The 18,372-nt window shown below is 37.0% G+C and overlaps 1 protein-coding gene across 1 annotated transcript in view; it reads right to left on the reverse strand.

The window, feature by feature from the left end:
• Window positions 1–3,072: 3,072 nt before the first annotated feature.
• Window positions 3,073–18,372, reverse strand: part of LOC136037859 (NACHT and WD repeat domain-containing protein 2-like) — a 50,129-nt gene continuing 34,829 nt past the window's right edge. Inside the window, exon 10 of the mRNA XM_065720709.1 lies at window positions 3,073–3,162. Coding sequence (XP_065576781.1) covers window positions 3,073–3,162 — 90 coding nt within the window. The remainder of the gene's footprint in view (window positions 3,163–18,372) is intronic.

Below are 18,372 nucleotides of genomic sequence, written 5' to 3' on the forward strand. Positions count from 1 at the left end.
CTATCTCCCAGTATGGGTTATAAACGTGCAGAGGTTCATTTTGAAGGGCCTTATCGTGTTATTTGCAATTAAAGGAAAGATTGAATTATAAAATGCAACGGTCGGGACCAAAAACTGAGATTGTATATTATAAACGTTTGGCTCGGTCAAATTTGAAGCCCCCTTGGATTTTTGAGCATGATAAAATCCACTAGGCACTGGAAGAAATCTCCCCTCAATCGGTCACATCAGCACCTGAAACAAAACCCAGGAGCTCTATCCCACAGCTCCTTGAAGATTTCTCTTATTGCCCGATAGATTTGGTTGAAAATCGGTGCACTGACCTTCCTAGTAGCGGATCATTACATTGCCAGTCTTTTCAATGTGCATCAAATCACCAGATGCCTCCAAGTGCACCAAATCCCCAGCCCCCTGCAGGTATCTCCAACCTCCCATTCCTGGGTAAAACCTAAATGGATCTATTTTAGTGGTGTTCCAACCATTCCTCACCCCTAAGAAGAAAGTTCACATAACTCTGTTTTTTAGAAGGTGCTGTACAGTCTATTCTTGCTTCAGACCAAGTCGCTAGAGAGGAGGTGCCAACATTAGGGGCAGACACAACGGTGCTATCACACAGCTGCAATTTGAGGCCTCGAATGAGCAAGCATCAAATGAAATGGTTATTTGGCTATTTGGAAATTTGTTCGTGTCATATCGGATGCAGGAAATTGATTTGTATTAGCCTGCTGCAAATCTAACTGGACAATATCTGGCACTATTTGAAGCTGGGGGGTCGTAAAAAAGCCCCCCTTGCGTGCAAGTCTTTGTCTCATGTTAATTAGAGTTACTAATTAGTAGTTTACGATGTCGTCTTGGAAAATCGGAGATGTTGCGGTTGCTAAGTTTCACGGTTATCCCTTGTGGCCAGTTAAAATTATTGGTGAAGTCAAGCAAGCGTCAGGTACAGCAAAATTCACCGTTTTCTGCTACGAGTCGCATGATTTTCAAACAGTCTCTACCCAAAGCCTCCACGACGTCAGATTAAAGAGAACAGAGGCACTGCAAAAAACTACTAACGAGGCCAAGCTTGCTTTCTATGAAATGGACAATGACCCAGAAATCTACCAGCCATACTTGGAAACTTATCGTGCTAAGCGCAAGGGCACTGTTTCTAACAGCACCGACCAACCAGGACATCTCTCGAAAAATCATCCGTCAAATCCAAGCCCGGATATAGGCAACCATTCTTCTGACCTGAGCATGAGACTAACTCAGACCCAACAAGAATTGGAAGCTGTAAAAGTGAATCTCAGGGATGAAATCTCACGTAAAGTTTCTGATCGCATAAAAAATCAACTCCCGCACTCAGCTGAATCAATTATATCTGACGTATATGATTCTTTGATGGTCGAATACTCTCCAAAATTTGATTTTATCGAAAAGCAACTAAAATCGCTAAAAAACAGCTTCATGTTACTCGAAGAGCGAGTGAAAAAGATCGAAAGTAGTCTTGACGATATTGAGCAGGAAGATAGGCTGGATTCACTTATTTTCAGTGGTGTCAAACAAGATCCGGGGGCTGATGTAAAATCGTGCATTAATAATATTATCTCTGACAAGATGGGCCTACAGGTTAATATTTCGGAACTAACTAAAGCGTATAGATTTACCCTACCAGCGAATCCTACGCGGCCTGATATGATTGCCCCGGTACTCGCCCAGTTTTCGTCTAAGGATGTGGCTAGAAAGGTATTTGCTGCTAAGAGCAAACTGGCCAAATCAGGTATATTTGTGTCAGAAAGTTTAACTAAGAAGCGAAGAGAAATTCTGCAACTGGCTCGTGATAGGTTAGATAACCACAACGTATGGTCCGATCACGGCCGTATTTTAGCTCGATCTGGAAATGACGCTCGGACACGCCGACTGTGGAGTTGTGACGACATCTAATCTGATTTTTTTTTTGTTTTAGTTAGTTATAAATGTGTACTTCAGTATTTACATTCTTTCGTAGTAATAGTTCTTTAATAGGAAGTAGGATAATTTATTTATGAATGTTTTCACGATTACTACAGTTAGAAAATAATCGCTTTTCGTTGGATAATATTTTGTCGAGTGATGTTGGAAGCCGGTCGGAATTTCCCGATAAACAGCCTGCAAGGCTTAGTAAATATGTTGCAGTAGATGATGTGAGTGCACCCGTTATGCTGTCCGGATTCCAGATTCTACACTGGAATTGTCATTTAACTACTTCACATGGAGATGTAGTTGATGTAATTAACAAACTTGACAGTGAGGTGCAAGTGATAGGTATTTGTGAATCATTTATTAGTGAACAGTGTCCTGCTTCGTTATTTAATTTTCTAGGTTACACACTTATTTCCAAGAACCGGTCATTGATGGGAAGGGAAGGTTTAGCATTCATAATCAAGGATGATATAAAATTTAAAGTAAGGGAAGATTTATCTTTATGGATTGAAGGTAAGATTGAAACTTTTGCTATTGAAATAGTGACAAGTAATAATAATCCACTTCTTATTTCATCGGTGTATAGACCCCCTGGTGCTAGCCCGGATTTTTTCCTAAAGGAATTCGCAATTTTAATATCTGAAATAAATCGAAATTTTGATAAAATTGTAATCATAGGTGATTTTAATTTTGATTTATTAGATCTTCAAGCCAGAAATTAGGATTTCCTTAATGTCATGCTTTCATTCGGTCTTTTCCCATTAAATTCTATCCCATCCCGATTAACAGACCATTCTGCAACTTTGATTGATAATGTTTTCGTCAGTGAAGTTATGGTGGAAGATAGCATGTGTGATGTATTAATCCATTCTGGTTCGGACCACTTACCGCTTCTTTGTTGGTTGCAGAAGTTATCACATTGTAAAATTAAAAGGAAAAATAAGATTCTTCGACATGACATGAAAGAAGTTAATCTGGCTAAATTTAAAAACGAAGTTAGTTCGATGGATTGGGAGGTTGTTTACAATGAAAAGGATGATGCTTCAAAAGCTTTTAATATTTTTTCAGATATTCTTTACCCTGTGTTTGAGAAAAATTGCCCATTGAATAAAATTAATTGCAAGAAAGCTAAACCGAGAAAGCCACGGATAAATGATGAACTTTTGAGTTTAATAAGACAAAGAAATAAGTTGTATTGTCAATATCTTGATAATCCATCTGAAATGATTTTAAATGAGTTTAAAGAGTTGAGAAATTATGTAAATAATTCAAAAAGAAATGCAAAGAATGAGTATTATTTAAACCGTTTGAAGATTAAGGAAGGTAATATAAAAGATACTTGGGGAATTGTCCGTGAAGTGATAGGATGTGAAAAAAAAGATATGTGTATAACTAATTTAAAAACTAGTAATAGAATTATTCATGATAAATTGGAAATAGCAAATTACGTGGGTGATTATTTTTCGAAAATTGGTAGTGTTATACAGAATGAAGTGTCTAGAGGTGGTTGTGCCGTCAACATTAAAGCAAATCCTTCAAGCATGCAGAAAGGGTTTGAATTTGTACCATGTAATGTAGAAGAAGTTGAAAAAAAATTTTGTAGCCTTAAATCAAATTCTTCTGGTGTAGATGGATTGAACCTAAAGGCTTTTAATTATGTGTCGGTGTATCTTTTACCGGTACTGGTTCATTTAATCAATCTCTCAATGGTTAAAGGGCATTTCCTGTCGGAAATGAAACGATCTAAAATCATACCTTTACATAAAGGTGGGGACCCCTCAGACCCCTGTAATTGGCGACCAATTTCCATTTTACCTTTATTTAGTAAAATTTATGAAAAAGTTATTTATAAACGATTGTATGATTTTTTGGATTCGAAGAAAATTTTGTATAATGGACAGTTTGGTTTCAGAAGTAAACATTCCACTAGTCATGCAGTACACCATCTTTTAAGTTTTGTTGATAATGCGCTTGAAAATAATATGGTTCCTTTAACTGTTTTTGTAGATTTCCGTAAGGCTTTTGACACTGTTGATTTTAATACTCTTCTTAGTAGACTAAGTGGGCTTGGGTTAGGTAGTACTTGTGTAAAGTGATTTTCATCGTATTTGCATGGCCGGACTATCAAAGTTGCTTTATCAGATATATCAAGCAGAGAGTTCGGTGTTAAGTGTGGAGTGCCTCAAGGTTCCGTGCTGGGACCTTTACTTTATCTTATTTATGTTAATTCGTTGGCTTCACATGTTGGATTTGAAGCGCTGACCTCTTTCGCGGACGACACTGCGATAACAGTAATTGGTAGTTGTTTGGTGCAGGTTGCACATGAGGCTAATTTGGCACTTGAACGTTTGCGCAGTTTTACAGTAGGTAGTTCCCTAGTGTAGGTTACTTAATGATAATAATAACATTTTTTTGGACATTTACCCATTAAACAAGTTTTTGAAATTAGGTATTTGGGGTTTTATTTAGATAATAATATTAGTTGCAAAAAGCATTGTAGTGTTATTGGTGCTAAAATAGCTAGGGGTCTAGGAATTTTGAGACGTGTAAAAAAAACTTTTCCGTTCAAGATTTTAAAAATCATTTATTTTTCCCTTGTTCATCCTTATATAGATTATGGTTGTGTTCATTGGGCTAGCAATTTCTTCTCTAATTATAAAAGGATCTAGATTTTGTAAAATAAATTGATTGCGGACATAAAAGAGCAGTTTGAATCCAAAACTACTGCTAGATTTTCCCTGAGTAATGTTTTAAATGTTGGTCAGATTCGTGACTACCAGGCATCCATTTTTGTGTTCCAGAGCATGAAACATATATGCCCTGAGTATTTTCATGATTATTTTTCCATGAATCAGGAGTACCATAATCATGATACAAGAAATTCACAACTTTTAAGCCATGAACAAAGAAAAACAGTTCGATCATCATATGTGGTTCGTAATCTGGGGCCTTCTGTTTGGAATAGTTTGCCGGCTGGCATCAGGGAGTCTGTCACTTTATATGGGTTTAAAAATAAATTCAAAACATTTTATTTAAGTAATAGATTTTGAAGGGCAGGAGGTTTTTGATGTCTTGTTTTTTACAGTTTATTGATGTGGGGTAGGGGCTGAATACCGGTAAATGATATTTAATATGATTATTTTGTTGCATTTTGTTCACGTGCATGTGTTGTTATTTTTTATATATAAGATAGGCTAGGTGGTTAATCATGAGATGATATGTTTAAATATTTATTTATAAGATGTAAATCATAATATGAAATTGCAGCACAAGTCCTTAGGACTTTCTTTTTGCTGCAATAATTTATTAGTGTTGTCTTTTTTATTTATGTTTGTATTATGGATAAAATAAAACTTACCTACCTACCTACCTATCCTACGGGTTTGAAAATCACCACTGAGTCGCCTCAAATCCTAAGTCACATTGAAACAGCCATAGGGCTTGAATCAGGCACATTAACAGATATGTGGTCGTCACCCTTATCTATTGGCTCTGAATATATGGTAATACCAGCATCGCTCGTTCATAGTACTGTCAGACATTCGAACAAACCTATACCATATACTTCTACCCCGTTAAATCTACACCTACTAGCCACTCCGTTCAACCAACTAACCCCTCCAACTCCTCAAGTCAGCACCATTCGATATAGTTATCGACTTTCAGTGATTCATTTTACGAACTCTCTTTCCAACCATTGTCCAGCGCAGCATATCCCACCTCCCCAGCGATAACCCTTAATATCAACAGCTCCTGCTAGATTTTCAAGTTATTCCAGTAGATAATATGAAAAAAACTTCGTTTTCTTAAAGAGTTAAAGAGGCTGCGTCCCAAAGTCGAACCTTAAAACGTACAGGAATTAGAAGAGGCAGTTGGGGGGCTGCCGCCCCCCAAACCCCCCGCTTTTAAAGACTCTTTTGGACAGGTTTTTTTTTGTGGGGGGACTTCATTGTTACTAATTACTAGTTTCGGCAAAATGGTTCTCCTGTCCTCTTGTGTTTAACATTTTTCGAAGTTATTCCATTATTCATTCATTTCAATTATTTTTTAGTTAAAAGAGGGCCTTTCCGAAGCCAAGAGCGGGGGGTTAGCAAAAAAACAAAAACCTATACAAAAGAGTCTTGAAAAGCGGGGGGTTTGGGGGGCGGCAGCCCCCAACTGCCTCTTCTAATTCCTGTACGTTTTAAGGTTCAACTTTGGGACGCAGCCTCTTTAACTCTTTAAGAAAACGAAGTTTTTTTCATATTATTTCTGTACGTTTTTCTACAATCCATGGTTGATGTAATTTAATAATTCCTGTACTCCTCGTACAGGAATTAGGAGAGGAACCCCCCCCCCCCGCTTTTAAATCATTGTATAAAATAGAAAAAAAATAGATAGAATGACCGAAATGTTTCTTTTGCTCATAAGAAGCTAATATTCTGTTATATCTCAAATGATAAGCTGTCCAGGTGTTATCAAAATTTTTTTGATGTTGTGAAAAAAAACCGCCCGTAAGGGACTTGAACCCTTGACCCGAGGATTAAAAGTCCCACGGTCTACCGACTGAGCTAATCACTTGCATGTGTGTAAATATAACTTCTCAATAAGTTTTAAAAATTTCAAATTAACATGGGCTCTTATGGACAGAAATGCGTTAATTAAGTAGCTAATGCGTGGTTTCTGGAAAACAGGGAAGGAGTTGTCGGATCGAGCTGAAATTTCGCGGATAAGCTCTTGGGCCGTAGGGAACCTTAACTTGTGAATTTCAGCCCGATCGGACAACGTTAAAGGGGGGCTGGGGTTGACGGGTCGAAACTTTCGGCCAGATTTTCTCCATGAAGGAAAAGTTGGAGGGGGATGAAATTTTGCAGGTTTCTTAGTTGGAGCTCGGGCTACGAAATGCAACCCTCTCCATCCCTCTGCAACCAGTGGAACCGAAGATCGCTTAACATTGTCGTGTGTCGCCTCTTTATAGAGGCGCGAGTGTGCCTCCTTGATATATCGCTATCCCCCTCGTCCATTGCCAGTGAAAGTTCTGCCAAGCCATTCATGCCCCTCCGTCTTTCCCAAAGAAGTCGGCGTCCACCTAACAGATACAACCCTAATTGGTAGCTAGAAGATCTACATTAAAGTAGAAAATTGCATTCATCTGTTTATATACCGCCAGGCAAGATACTGAGCTGTCATCCATCAACGCCTTCCCCATCTTGTTAGAGGAGTCAAGTCATGAAGCCAAAAGTGTTAATCAGTTAGTGTTATTGTTATGTTTGTTGTGTATTTATACGTATATTCGTCATGTTCGTACCGTGTAGAGTTATTTTGATGTTTTTTTCCCGCTCTGATCTATCCATTATTTGGATTTTGGTTGCCACCTTGATTGACCTCGGTAATAATCTTTTTTATGATATTAATGGTTGATAGTTCGCCATCTTTGGGATACTATTTTCCCTTTTGGCTCCCTTAGTCCCTTTATCTTGTCCCTTGTTTTCGGTCCCTTGTGGCTCTCCATGGTTGGTTTCTTGGTTTAAAGCTATTTAAAAGTAAACAAATTATGTTACAAAGGGGTTGACCTCACCCAGTCAGACGTATGCATTATCTCTTGACAAGTCCGCTGCATCCACCCTAAAAATAATATTTTGCAATTTAAAATTTTAATTAATGTTGTTTTAATTATTTTTTTGGATGGCCCTGGTTTTGATCCTTGAAGGCAGATATAGTTGTTAGATGGTCCAAAAATTAACAAACTGTCTTTGCTCACATTGGGTTCACTTTATTTTCCTTTTTTTCGGAATTAGTGTTCCCTTCCCTAAATTTTATGTGTTGAATGAATGGCTAGTTAGTCTGTTACTGGACCAAATTTTTACAACGGCTAACTATGGCTGGGAGATCACAAATTATTTTCCTTTACTGAAAAAAAAATGGATCTGGACCATGGGCAGCGAGCTAAGCATGCCAAGTGTGGTCAGCGTTCAAATACTGAATATGCAAGGCTAAATATCCGTTGGTCATGCCTAGTCTACACTGGCCAGGAGCCACTATTTTGGTAGCCTTCTGAATTAGGGTAAGTGAGTAAGAATTACGGGGATGTGATGCAGCAATCTAGAATCCATGCTGTTTATTGAGGCCTATGAATTTAAGGTAAAATCAGGAATCTAGAAAATAAAAGCCATTACAATAGTTTGGTTAGAATACAATAGTAAATATTTTTGAAGAATTAGGCATATTATTCCATTTCTCCAGCATTTCATGGGATGAGTTTTTCAGAAATTCTTACCATAGATAGCTCTCAGCGTGCTAGACACCCCATGCCTTGCTTACTATGTTCATACTGCTGCTACAACTAGAAACTCACTGCAGCACCATGCCACCTAAGGTCAAAAATAGCTACGCAGACTCCTATTCCATACCAATTAATTCAAGACATCCTTCGTTTCACCTTTCCAGGAAGTACCTGTTTCCCCTGAATCTTTCCTTATGACATGCTCCCAACCCAATTGATGATAACCTACTTTTCTTTTGGCCCTTAACGGTTGGCCGACAAGGATGATATTCAAGCATCAATAAAAACAAAAAATAATCACTTTGTTTGATACCATCGTCTCTTTCTATCAATGCGAGATTGGTTTTCTTCGTATTAATGAGAACTTTGAATCATGCATAAAATCAAAAGCCACAACATGTAAACCCGATTTACTCCAACTTTCCAAGGAAATGCAAGCACATTGTTCGCATTAATAAATATTCATTAAGTATAAAATTTAGTTTGATATAGTGTGCTAAAATTTAGTGGAATAAAAGTTTATTAAACAAGAAGACTTGGCCCCTAATTTTTTTTTATTGCTGTTATGTTCATATTTGACTCTTTGGCTTTGGCAATAAGTTTACCGACCACTGACTTAGAGAATTCTTCGGGAAATCTTTGAAACAGGGCTGTTAGCATGCTGAATTTGATAGTTTGGTTTTCATTGGATCCAACCCTGATCTCGGACAGTCTTTCCATCATTTTTCCAATTTATGCAAATTTTTATCCCTAAGAACTTCTTTTATGTAATTTTACAAATAATAAGTTTTATATGCTGGAAATTACCGTTTTATTTATTCTTGAATTTTCTTTTTATTATTCTGATGACTATTTTGTTTTTAATGAATCGTATACTTCAGGTTCTTGGTTACCATTGGTAAGGGTATAGTTTGTTACCACAAGCTGTTTAACAAGGTATACAGGGTCCAATATTCTACTAAAATTTATTTAAGATCTTTGAATTAAAATTGACTATTTGTGTAACTAATTAAAAAAAAAATTTACAGAAAAAAGCTTTTTTAAAAAAAAGTAAAGGTCTCTATTAAAGCAAAATTGAGCAGAAATAAAGGCGAATAATCATCCAAGTTTAAAACTACCACACTTAACCATCAATAAATAAATGAAACCCAAAACAAACACAAATTACAATAAATAATCAAGTCAAGCTCAAAACGAGCAAAAATTAAAATGAGTAGTGCTGACATCCCCCCTGCCTTCTCAAGCCTAGAACATAATTCGAACTGTACTGAAGAAATAAAACAATGACCCTGGATTGTCAGTTTAATATATATGTAATGGCATTAATTCTTTAAATTGTTCAAGAGGTTTTATTTATTAACGTCAGAAAATGTGTTTTCAGTCTAAAGCACAAAAAATAAAACTATTGTCGAAATTAAAATTATTGTCAAAAATGTAAAAATATTGTCAAAAATTGTTTCTATGATTTTTGACAATTTGGATACACTTGCACACTTTTGTGTTATTTACCTTGTAAGAACAGAAGGAATAATAGTAATAGCCACGAAAGTTTCAACTTAATATCCCCAGTCGTTCGAGACATATTGCTGAGGCGTCTTATTGGTGACCATACACACAGTGCCTTTTGATTTAGTTTTAAAGCAGCATTCAGTTTTAAAGCACAATGGGTCATTTACGTAATTGTGGGTGGGGGGGGGGGGCAATATACCCAATATCCCTAGAGACATAGTGACAGGACATTTCAGCTATACAGAACAAAATGATTATCTGAAAATTTTGACTGGATGTGTTGGATGGATTTTGGAGGAGGGCTGCTTTCCCTCTTATCTCTTTTGACTGTTAGATATGGCATTAGAACTTTTTGATTTAGTTCAACATCCACCTACATATTCCTTGAAAACATCAACCTTATTTCTCTTAGCTCGCGTAGTAGCAATAGTTGTAATAGTATTAATAGCAGTGTGTGAATAACATCTTTGATTTCTTCAACATTCCCTTCAACACATGCTGAAAGCTTAAACCTAATACCCTGATCCCTTCCTTAAGGATTGCTGATACGTTCTCTTAACAACCTATGGGAACACAGTGTATTTTGATTTATCTTCTCATACAGTTTCAATATTTCCAAATTGTTGCCTTTATGCCCTTAATTTTAGTAGCAGTAGTACCAGTAGTAGCAATAGATTTAATAGTTGTAACCTTATACTTAGCGCCAGTAGTAGCAGTAGAAGCAGTAATAATAGTAACAGTACTATTAGTATGAGTAGAAGAAGTAATAGTCGTAGTATAGCAGTACGAGTAGAAGCAGTAGTAATAGGATGCAAATATTTTCTTTTGGTTAGTTCAACATCCCCATAACAAGCCTTGTTCGTTTCAACTTCATATTCCAAACTTCTCCTAAGATATTGTTACGACGCCCTTTTGACACCATGTATTCAGACGGCGTGTTGTGATTAAGTTCAACTCCCCTTCCCCCCAAAACAATTCTTGGTTCTTTTACCTTTGAATCATTAGGTATAGCTGTTATAGTATAGTAGTATCAAATATAATAGCGACAGTAATAGTCGCAGCAGAAGTATTAAAGTATTGCCTATACAAAACGCAGCAGTGATATAAGTATTAGTAGTAACGTGCACATGTTGCCTTTTGAACCGATAATTTTCCCCTTCTAGCATTGTCTAAATGCTTCAACTTAATTACCAAATCAATTCTTTAGATTCACTCTTTTAACAATGTGCTTGCAAGTAACGTCGTTTGATTTATTTAAGATGTTCCCATAATATTGTATTTAAAGTAGTGTGGTACTAGTGGTGGTAGTTATAGCAGCAGTAGTAGTTGTAGTAGTAATGATAGTATACAAATATTCCCGTTATGATCACCTCGCCTATTATTTCCTTAAAGTTCTAAATTGATATACTCAGTTTTAATTGATACACTCAAATTGATATACGCCTTTTTGACGAACCATAGACATATAACGTGTTATGATTTAGTTCAGCACTCTCGTCAACATTTTCTGAAAGGCTCACCTGAATTCCCTTCGTATTTTTTGGAAAATAAAATTCAAAAATGCATACCTTTCTCAATAACATATACTATACGTAAATCATGAACAAATTGCAAAATTTACACACCTTAATTTGAGGACTGTATGGAGGTTGACATCCCCAAAGACAAAATTACTGGACCTTTCAACAATGCTTAACAAAATAGCGCTCTTAAAACTTCGATTGGATGTGTTTCAGGGAATGATAGGCTTGTGGGGGAGGAGCTGGTTGCCCTCCTTTCACTTTTGAGTCTTTAAAAGGGCACTAGATCTTGTAACTTTATTTCGAATAAACCACATCTGATTCGAAGTTGATATGAACATCCGTTCCATAAGAGCCTAATATGAACGGGTCTTAACTTACACCCCTTGCCCCTGAGCTCTCGAGAATTGTGTCCACCCTGAAGGCATTGCTACACGTTCTTTGGACTATTATGAAGAAAATGGCTATCTTATAATTTTGATAGGATGCGTTTGGTAAAAAGAGTGTTTTAGGAAGGGGGGGGGGGCTAGTGGGCCTCCATTAATTTTGACGCTTAAAAGGCAACTAGAACTTTAAAGTTCCAATCCAATGAACCTTCTCTTATGTTGGCATATCCCCCTTTCCATGAAAAGCTTATTGGCCCCCTGAGCATAGCTTACAGCCCTTGCCCCTAGACTCTGGGGGTTGTGTGAGCCCCAGAGGCCTTTTTTTGTGGTGTTTGGACTATTTTTGAGTAGAGGGCTATCTCAAAATTTCTATTGGATGTATTTGACGTAAATAGACCTTAAGGGGCGTTAAGTTATGCCTTTTAAAAAGGGCCATAGAACTTCAGATTTCCAATCCAATGAGTCCCCTCCAAAGTTTATACGACCGTCCTTTGCATTTAAACCTTTAGATGCCCCAAGGGCAGAACCTACAACCCTTGCCCAGAGGGCTGTGTTGGGTGGTTGTCATCTTAAAATACATAATTACCGAACCTTCTACTACACGGAGCAAAATGGCTATCTCAGAATTTTTCTTTGATGTATTTTGGGAAATGATGGACGTATGGGGTGGGGGAGTCAGGTTACCCTTAAATCAATTTGACTATCAAAGATGGCACTAGCTATTGCAATTTCCAATCGAATCATTACTTTTCAAAGTTTCCACGACAAAGTCGCCATTTGAATATTGGAATAAGCTTGTTTAAGAAGCAAATTAAAGTCTAGGGATCGGAAAGCAGGAAAAACAAAAAAAAGAAGCAGGAAACCAAAAAAGAAGCAGGTGGCAGATCCTTCTTATTGATGATATGTTTGTTTTAAATTCCACGTTGGCCTCAGACTTAAAATTGAAATGGTTAATTTCTTATTTAATTACCAAAGGGATACTCACGGTCCAGGAGCCCCACAAAGAAGATTATCAGGTGGAGGGAGGTACACTTACCACCAACAGCTTTTTCTTACCATGATTTAAATTTGGATATTTATCAATATCCCGTTTTCAGGACTTTTAAATGTGTGTTAAAAGTCCTGAAAGATTTTCCCTCAATATTGTAAATAGAGTAGCGTGGTACTAGTAGTGATAGGTCCCTGTCACAGTTTCAAGAATGTGTGTCTTTTTGTTTGCTGTAATTTTATTATTTTGTTTTCTTTTCAATAGGATTGAAGATATTGAAACAATTTAGTAGAAAACTGGGTGAGGGAGATTTTCCGACGAAGATTTTCATTCTAATGATCTTTCCAGTGGAAAAAAGGTTGTCATCTATAAAGAAACAAAAGTTTTTAAGACCGATAAATTGAAAACATCATTTATATTTTGGAACAAGTACTCCGGCCTATTATAATCAACTTACAACCGAACGGTCAGGACTATTTTCTTGGGAGGGTAGTTTTGAACGATGTAAAAGATGGCTTTTCTAAGCCCCAATTAGATTAATTTTCTTGGGTTTCAGATGTGTCATTTTGAACACATACAAAGGACGGTTTCCCTGAATTTGGTTTTTTCCTGTTTCATTCCACTTTAATTCCGGTTTCATTTTCATAGGATTCCCTTACTGACTGATGAACTTTAAGAGAAACATATCTTCACAATCTAAGCCTTTGACCCAATATAAATGAAAAAGAAAAGATATTACGTACAAAAAAACTGTTTTAACAAAAAAATAATAAAGAGCCAAGTTATATCCTATATATAATGAACAAAATGTACCCTATATGTTAGGAAAGCTACCATTCTGACCATACCGTGCAAACCATCCTGACCCACATCTTGTGGACACTTTTGATTAAGGCCATATGTTCTTCCATTAATTTATTTACAGTTTTTTAGTAAATGTAATGCTTTAAAAGAGTACTTTATGTTCTATAAAAATCGATTCAAGTAATATAAAAAATCTTTATGTTCGTATAAGACATACAATCATTGCAGACATTAAACAGTTCTTAGTAACATACTGTAAGTAAGGTGAGACTCGTTCTAATAGACATAAAGAAAAGAGTCAAGATAACATAATAAATTTCAAAATAATTGTCTTTTTATCTGGATTAATTTAAAGAAACTTTTTGAAAAAGAAGTTTATCAAAGAAGTCCCAAGAGCCATATCGAACTTTGCTCTGGAAAATCAAAGTGGCTCTGAGAAAAAAGTAAATAATAGGAAAACATTGAAGCCTTAGTGCTCTTTACTTTTGCCATCACTGCTATGCTGCCTTTGACTCTCAAGTTCAAGTTCAAGTTCCTTTTATTACCAATATCCATCCATTTATAAACAAAAAATATCCCAAAGGGCTCAATGGCCCGTTATTTGGGAAAAAAAAAACAACAAAACAAAACATAAATAACTATTAATTACATTCACACTTAAAATATATTTAGAGTCTACTCACCAATCCTCACCCGAGTACAACCGGTCTCCGCACCACCTACTTACAAAAAATAAATAAAAAAAAAAAAATATATATACATCGAGGATCCAACACTCACACCACCCAAATCTAAATAAATAAATTCAATCTAAATAATTAAATAAATAAATTAAATCTTGATAACTAAACAATATAAATAACTGATCAATATTATAATTTAAATTATTTTTTTTTGATTAAAAAATTCTTCAACCGTTTCTTGAAGGATCCTATGGTACAGGACCGTCGAATCCCAACAGGAATGGAATTCCAGGCACGTCCGACAGCAACTATCAGACCAAAGTTCGAGCGCACTGCAGGGGTGGATGGCACTAGCACATCATCCTTGTTTCTAGTTTCATAAGGACTGACATTTCGAACAATTTCAAAAAGCCCGGAAAAACTTGATGGAAGGTCTCCACGGAAATACTGAAACGCAATGAAAGAGAGGTGTAATGTATGAATATCTTTAATCTTCAGAAGTTCAACAGAAATATGGGTGGTAGACTGAAGAACTTTTGCTGCTTTCAGTTGGAGATTATGTAAAGGTGTAAGTACAGATGGAAATGTTGACATCCACACTGACGAGCAGTAGCATAAATAAGGGTAAATAAGAGAGAAATATAATAGACGAAGGATAGAGAAAGGAAAGACTCGCTTCAGCTTTCGAATAATTCCAAGGCCTCGAGAAACCTTTAATCTCATTGACTCAGTATGCCGTTTGAAAGATAGATTTTCATCCAGAAGTATCCCAAGGAATCGAATAAACCGGTCAGCTGGGCGGGATATGGATCCCTTAGATGTTTTAAGCTCTGTCACTGTAGGGCAGCTTTTGCCTATGCGGGAGAATATAAGAAGAAACGATTTTTTTACATTCAAAGCTAACAAATTTGCATCAAACCAACGATATATATTTTCTGCCATCAATTGTAGCTTGAGGATAAGAGATGATTCATCAGGTGCTGCAGCCCCCAGGGTGGTGTCGTCGGCGAATGCAAAGAGTTCTTCATGTTGACCAGGCGTATCCAAGGCTTCAACCACAGCATCTCCTTTCTGGCACAAATGACAACAGAAATCAGATCGTGGGTTGCTAAATAGTCGATAGAGGTCGTTGACATATATGAGGAAAAGGGATGGCCCAAGAACTGAGCCTTGTGGCACTCCATATTCGACTGGAATATGCTCATCAGAAGCTTCAACTGCAATGGATCGGCCAGTTAGGAATGAAGAAAACCAGGACAGAGCTTCTCCACGAACGCCTTGATGCGACAACTTACCAATAAGTATCTCGTGTGTGAGGCTGTCAAAAGCTTTCTTCACATCAAGGAATATTGCCGCAGGTATAAGGCCGAAGTCTAAAGACTGTCGTACAAAATGAAGAAGCATATTACATGCGTGTTCTGTTGAGCACTTCTCCCGAAAACCAAATTGGTGCCGATGAAAAAACTTCTTCGCGTCTAGGAAACTCAGCAAACGCTTTAGCATAGCCTTTTCAAATATTTTAGAAAAGACGGACAGAAGAGATATAGGCCTATAGTTCTCCGGGTCCTCCTGGTCACCTCCTTTAAATAGTGCTATCACTCGTGCCAACTTGAGACGCTGAGGGAATATTCCGAGCTTGAATGACTGATTAACTAAGTGGCACAGTGGTGTAATAATTGAGGGAAGAATCTGTTTGATTAATTTGGCCGGAATTTGGTCGAATCCAGATGAAGAATTTTTCAATGACGAAATTATTGTTATCAGTTCCTGCTCCGTAACTGACTCAAGAACCATTGACTTTACACAGGAAGGACCGAGGAACTGCTTCCAAGTTCTAGAACTTGAAGAAGGAACCACACCTAACGCCGTTGTTTTCCCAACCTCAGCAAAAAATTTAGTCATCTGATGTCTGATGTCTGATGTTGTGTGACCGGAGGTCATCCTCGTCCTTGGATTTTCTTTCGACAATGCTTGCTTGTGGAACACTACCTTCTGCATGCATTCCAACTCGCATAACTAACACTACCACTTCTTTGCTTGATAATATTTTTTCATCTTTGACGTTGATGCGAAATTCTATATTGATGAGTGATATATCAGACCATTTTCCTGTTTTTTCCATGTATGATTATTCCGATTCGTTGCCAAGGAGGAGCCAAGAAGCTGGTTTTTCCTCTTTAAAATTTAATGATCAGGGCTTGCATATTCTTAGGTCACGGTTGGCAGGTCGTTCGTGGAGTATTTCTAAAAATGGATCTGACATAGATTCTTTGTTTAATTCGTTTTATGATTCTTTGAAAGAAGTTATCTTTGATACATGTAATGCACCCCAGTCGAATCCAGCATCGAAAAGAACAACCCCTTTGAATCCTTGGATGACCCCTGGACTTCTTAAAAGTTGGAGGAAGAAAAATTATCTTTGAAAGGCTTACAGGTGCTCTAAGCCATTTTCGCGTGATTCTCGGCTTCAACTTTTCAAAGCTTATAGAAGAGTTTACAATTCGCTTTGCCGAAGGGCTAAATCGTTATTTTATCATAGAAAATTCTCTGCGTGCGGTAAAGACATTAGGAAGACATGGCAAGTAATCAATTCTGTTATCAGGCCATCTTTTCTGCCTCCTTCTGTCCCTTCAAGTGTTGTGATTGACGGGAAAAATGTAGAGGGTGAGCTAAAAGTTCAAGATGCGTTTACTTCCTATTTTGCTAATATCGGCAAAACTACAGCCTCTTCTGTAAGTCCTTCTTCTTCTCTACCTGATTTTAGGTCTTATCTAGGACCACCTTGTCCTAAATCAATGGCATTGGAACCTGTCTCTGAAGCTTAAATAGCCAGAATTGTCAATTGTTTGAGGGGTTCTCTTCATCCTCTGGCCCAGACCGTATTCCGACTAAGGTTGTCAAGTTCATTCTTCCTGTCATTGTGTGTGCCCTCACGAGACTTGTCAATCTTTCTTTTGAAAATAGTGTCTTCCCAAGTGCTCTAAAGCGTGCTCGTGTTATCATCCTTTTTAAAGGTGGATCAAGAAATGATCTTGCAAATTATCGTCCCATATCTCTTTTATCAGTGTTTAGTAAAATTTTTGAAAAAGCTATGCTTTCTCGACTTCTTGATTTTCTTAATTCTAAACTCTTTTTTCATGATTTTCAATTTGGTTTTAGGGCCAAACATTCAACTGAGCATGCATGTGCAACTCTCTTGAATTATTTAAATTCAGCTCTTGACTCTGGTTTGATACCTGCTGCTCTTTTTCTTGATGTTCGAAAAGCGTTTGACTCATTAACACACAAGATTCTTCTTCTGAAAATGTCCCATATTGGAATAAGAGGGAATGCTTATTCATGGTTTCTATCATATTTATCTGGTCGAGTCATCTCGGTTCATTCGGACTTTTCTAATCCTTCTGGAATAAAGTTTGGTGTTCCACAAGGATCTGTCATTGGGCCGATACTCTTTTTAATCTACGTCAATGACCTTATTAATGCGGTTAAAAATTTAAAACCTACCATTTGCTGTCGTCTTTGTCAACCAGTATCCGTTACTAGCTGTGACAAGAGTTTGTCCTTACTGGATACACTTATTGCTTTTGCTGATGACAGTACTCTTGGCACAACTGGTAGAACTGAGTCTGATCTTCGTTCAAGGATGATAGCCCTTTTTGAAAGAGTTATCCAGTGGTCTGATGTAAATTATCTTGCCTTAAATGTCGAAAAGTCATATTTTCTCATTTTCTCCAGAGTCTCAAAGGCTTGCCCTAATTTAAAGGAAATAATTGTATCAAGAGGTTCCCTAAGTAGACCTAAGGATCGTTACGTTCGATTCCTAGGCATCTTGCTTGACGAAAATCTTTCGTTCAAGTGTCATATTGACCTGATTAAAATGAAAGTCTCCAGGAGTCTTGGAATCCTTAGAAAGCCCAAATATATATTTCCAGGGTCGATTCTTAGACTCTTGTTCTGCAGCCTAGTTCAGTCTTATGTTTCATATTGTTCTGTTATTTGGATGTCAACTTTTCCCTCGTCTCTGAAGCCACTTTCAAAACTTTATGATAAAGCAAGGACTCTTATTCAGGAAACTAACCGTTTTTCACTTAAACCCTTGCTTGATTTGAAATCTCTCTATTTTCTTTCTTGTTCTTCTTTCGTTTTTTTACAGTTGCACGGCCATCTTCCTGCTGTCCTATGTAATAATATATCTTTTGTTTCTGATCAATCGACTTATCATCTCCGCAGTTCCAAAAATTTAATGGTTCTTCACACACCATCAGTGAGGTCTGAC

Source organism: Artemia franciscana, chromosome 17, assembly GCF_032884065.1.
Source record: "Artemia franciscana chromosome 17, ASM3288406v1, whole genome shotgun sequence".
NCBI lineage: Eukaryota > Metazoa > Arthropoda > Branchiopoda > Anostraca > Artemiidae > Artemia > Artemia franciscana.